The sequence below is a fragment of the Lathyrus oleraceus genome, chromosome 7 (genome assembly GCF_024323335.1).
Source record: "Lathyrus oleraceus cultivar Zhongwan6 chromosome 7, CAAS_Psat_ZW6_1.0, whole genome shotgun sequence".
Taxonomy (NCBI): domain Eukaryota; kingdom Viridiplantae; phylum Streptophyta; class Magnoliopsida; order Fabales; family Fabaceae; genus Lathyrus; species Lathyrus oleraceus.
The window spans coordinates 297295547-297299906 of NC_066585.1; the positions used below are offsets into that span (position 1 = coordinate 297295547).

The following is a 4360-nucleotide window of genomic DNA, read 5'->3' on the forward strand; positions in this document are numbered from 1 at the left end:
AGTACAACAATTGCCATAGGTCCAACATATAGACTAATGGTCAGTATTCCCTATGTGCCTAAAATCAGATTAAAAGAATATCTCACATAAAAACCATTACGAACAAGAAGCGATTGAATGGAATTATAAATAAAAAGGTTCATACAATGGTCAAATCAACATATAACCCAACAATATAGAAATAGGTTCATCATAACACAACCTAACCTATAGGAGCTTAGCTACTCATAATGCAATTAACAATACCACAATTGATAAATGAAAATAACATGTGAAATCCCTTGAAGTAATGGCCTTCAATGGCTTCTAATGCTCTAAAAACCACCACTTGTGCTCTCAAAATCGTGCCTTGATCTCCCAATTTCGTAACCCTTGTGAAAATGTAGAAAATCCTCTTTTAAAGGCGTCAGAATGGACCAGAACGCGTCAGAAAAGCCCAGAAAAAGTACCTATCATGCGATGTAACTTTAAAGACCCTATCGCGTGTGCAATGCTACGTGATGGTGCGCGTGATTATTCTAGTGGCTGCATGTTTTTGCTCCATTTCACTCAAATTTTCACTAAGTCCACAATTTTCACACTTAGCTTTTTTTCCTCATTCTTGGCCATTCTTCTTCATTTTAGCTCGACTTTCACTTATTTTGCTTTGATTCTTCGACTAAATATATGCAATGATTGATTGTCATCACAATCCAAAACTTGAATCGTTGCTTGTCCTCAAGTAACTCACCTGCAAACGCGCATTCCAATAGATAACAAGTCACACAATAACATTCATACATCACCAAATTCAATATTTCTTTTACCTGACCATTGTTCTAACTTCTAACTTCTATCCGGCGAATTCGGAAAATGCCCTCAATATTGACGAGTACTCAACTTGTCTCTCAACTCACTATAACTCACTTAACAGATAGGATGATCTCTTAATCAAAATGCAAATTCAATTATACTTAGGTTGATCATATTCTAATAGAGTTCATCATAGAAATCACAACACACAGATTAGAGGTCTTTTCAGGTTGTAACTTGACTTATGTTCGGGTAGGATATTTTTAGGAAAATAGGTTTCAGCCTTTGGAGTTAGGTGTCTAGTTCTCATTCTATCATCATACCTCTTTGTTCCTTTTTGACGGTACTAGAGAGTTTTGGTCCTTCTTATAATATCATTATTTTCTTTTCTCAATATTTTTTTAATAAGTGTCTTTTTCCACTTCTTTTTTCTCAATTTTTTTTTTGGAAATTTTATTCTCTAGTACCCCAACCCCAAACTCAAATGTTTGCTCATTTCCAAGAGAAACCCCAAATTTAGTCCTTTGTATATGACCAAGGAACTAAATTTTCTATCTAACTCCAAGGAGAGGGTGGAAAGATTTAATCTTTCAAGTCAATTGGCTAATAGATGTGGCTATGTCACCGAAAGAAAGGGCTTAGGCTCAAAGTGGTTAGCAATGGATATACCTCTTACTATATGGTGGTTTAAAAGGCTCAAAGTTATAAACAAAAAACTGCCTAAGTGTGTGTCGGTGAAACCAGATAAACTTAATCGAAAATAGATCAAGCCAGATAAAATAATAATGCATGGATACACTCATAAAGAAAGAAAAGTGAACAATGTAGATATTTGGCTCAAACCTTACTATATGAGGTATTTATAGGTTGAGTATTGGTTTGTTGATTCTTTTCTCATCCTTCGCCTTTAAGTTGCTAGTTGTTATTGTGATGATCAAGTTTCTTTTGGACCGTTTGTTCAAAGCTAAAGTGCTAAACTGTCCAATCTAAAAAAAATCAAAACAACTACAAACTTGTTTATCAAAGACAATATAGATCTTCATGGAAGGGTTATGCTTGAGTAGCTACTTCATCTTATGGATGGTCTTGAATAAAAATAAAGTAAATTCTACAAAACAAAAACTAATTAAAAATAATGGGTTGCCTTCCATCCAACACTTCTTTTCCGTTAATAGCTTGACGTCACAAGCTTAAAACACGTCAGACGCAAGGGATACCCTCACGCTGGTGAAAACTCCTTTTTTCATTATTTTGTGAACTCCAATACCTTTCTCTTCCAATTGATAGCATGTCCCTAGATTCTCCACATATGTTGTCCATTGATATGCATTAAACACCATATTTCCCTTATTGAACTTCAAAATCAATTCACCTGAATCCACATCTATTTTTGCCTTCCCGGTTGCTAAGAATGGGCGCACGAGAATCAATGACTCTTTTGAATCATTTTTCATGTCGATCACCACAAAGTCTGGAGGGAAGGTCAAACCATCAACATGACCTAGCATATCTTGTACAATATCAAGCGGATGTGTCACAGATGAATCGGCTAAAGTGAGTCTTATGTTGCTTGGTATGATCTCTCCTATCTTCAATTCCTTAAATTTGCTCAATGAAATGACATTTATGCTCGATCCTAAGTCACATAAAGCATGTGGGATTTTCAACCCACCAATGGTGAAAGTGATGTTGAACTCCCCTGGATCCTTCATCTTTGGTGGCACTTCCGGAGGTTCCGCCATCTCCACTTTCTCTATCATGTTGACACGTTCTTAAGTAAACTTCTGCTTTCCACCTTTCACTAATGTTTGCATAAACTTAGCAAACTTGGGAATTAGTTCTAAAATTTTATGAAAAGAGATACTTACTTGAAGTTGTGTTAACACTTATTTAAATTTATCAAACATTCCATCCTTATCCTTATATACCAGTTTCTTCTTAATGATGTGATATGGTGGTTTTATGTAATCTGGTAAATGTGGGTTTAGTTCATTCAGGATTTGCTTCTTTGTTCTCCTCCAAGGAGAATTTTTGTCTATAAGTTGATCAATGGTGACTCCTCTTTCCTCCTTGTCACCTTGATTTTCACCGTCCTCTTTTTCCATTCCACCTTCCTTTTTCTTAATTTTAACCTCTTTAACTCTTTCAGCTACACCCTTTTTAGTAACTACCCCAAAATTCGTTTCCACAATCTTGCATGTTTCATTCTTAGGATTATCAACGGTGTTACCGGTGAATCCTCCACTTGAGCTTGGCAAAGTAGTTATTTGTCTGGATAATTGACCAATTCGTGTCTCCAAAATCTTGATTGACGCATCATGGTTTCTACTCATAATTTTGTGGTTCTTATTTACCTGATCAAAGCTACTTTGAATGACCTTAATGAAATTATACAAGGTATCTTCCAATTGTAATGACTTCCTTTGAAATGGAGCTTGTTGGCTTTGTTGCATCCCATAGTTAGCATTTGCATTTTGATTATTATTCCAAGGGAAATTTGGGTGGTCTTTCCAACCCGGATTGTATGTGTCTGAATACGGGTTGTTCTTTTGAAAATTAGCAAAATCGAACCTCATCACTTGTTCCTTCCAAGAAACACCTTCAATTTGCATGCTCTCCTCCGCAGAAATCGCACCTAAGTACTTGTACTTGGCTCACGTTAGCTTTAACTAAGCTGCTTTCAATTAGCTTTCTATTTAACAATTCAATCTGAGCTAAAAGAGTAGTGTGGACATCAATAGGTAACATACCTTTGATACAACACACGCAACTACGACACACCACACACACCACACACCACAACAAAGCTCATCCAGTATGAAAATTTGATGATTCTAAATGAACAACCTCACACCACGACACAACACACACAACTACGATAAAACCATCGTCTGCAACATGAAAGAGACAAAATAAAAACACAGTAGACACAAACTTCTATAACGACACTTCAAAAATAATAACACCATGACAAGCAAACTTCAACCATGCAATGAATTTGCCTACACCGATATGATCCTATATCAATGATGTTTGAGTCATCCCCAGTGCCCAGGCAGGTCTTATGATTCAAACACCACATGGAGAAATCATCATTTATCCAATTTGATTTTAACTTAAGCCATTTGCAAGAACAAACTTTGGCATCCTCAACCACATTTTCAATGTGAATTTCTTTATTTAAGAATATTTTATTATTCCTTTCCTTCCATATGCACCAAGCACACGCGCACCACAACACGACTAGCTTTAATGACGACGATCTTCCACCATCAAGCAAATTTTCGAAGTGATTCATGTGCTGCCACCTAACATTGTGCAGAGCAGAATAAATGCCTAACCATCTGCATATGGAACTTCGTGCACCTGTAATAATAGAACACTCGGAAAAAAAGGTGAGATATCAACTCCTTAATCCCACAATATCCTACACACATGTCCCACCCTTGAAACACCAGAACCCTCATAACTAGATTGACTTTTGTCGCGATTCTGTTCTGTAAGAGTGTCCATACCAAACATGGTACTTTGAAGGGGATCGCTTTATTCTCAATCTTCGCCCATAAAT

At 36.4% G+C, this 4360-nt stretch overlaps 1 protein-coding gene across 1 annotated transcript; it reads right to left on the reverse strand.

Moving 5' to 3' along the window:
* Positions 1 to 1982: 1982 nt before the first annotated feature.
* Positions 1983 to 2552, reverse strand: LOC127103513 (uncharacterized). The gene has a single exon (XM_051040766.1). It carries the CDS (start codon positions 2550 to 2552, stop codon positions 1983 to 1985), a length of 570 nt encoding a protein of 189 aa, XP_050896723.1.
* Positions 2553 to 4360: the final 1808 nt, after the last annotated feature.

What these genes read in the sequence shown, in the direction of transcription:
- LOC127103513 (XM_051040766.1), bottom strand. Translation starts at nt 2,552, where the DNA reads ATGATAGAGAAAGTGGAGATGGCGGAACCTCCGGAAGTGCCACCAAAG.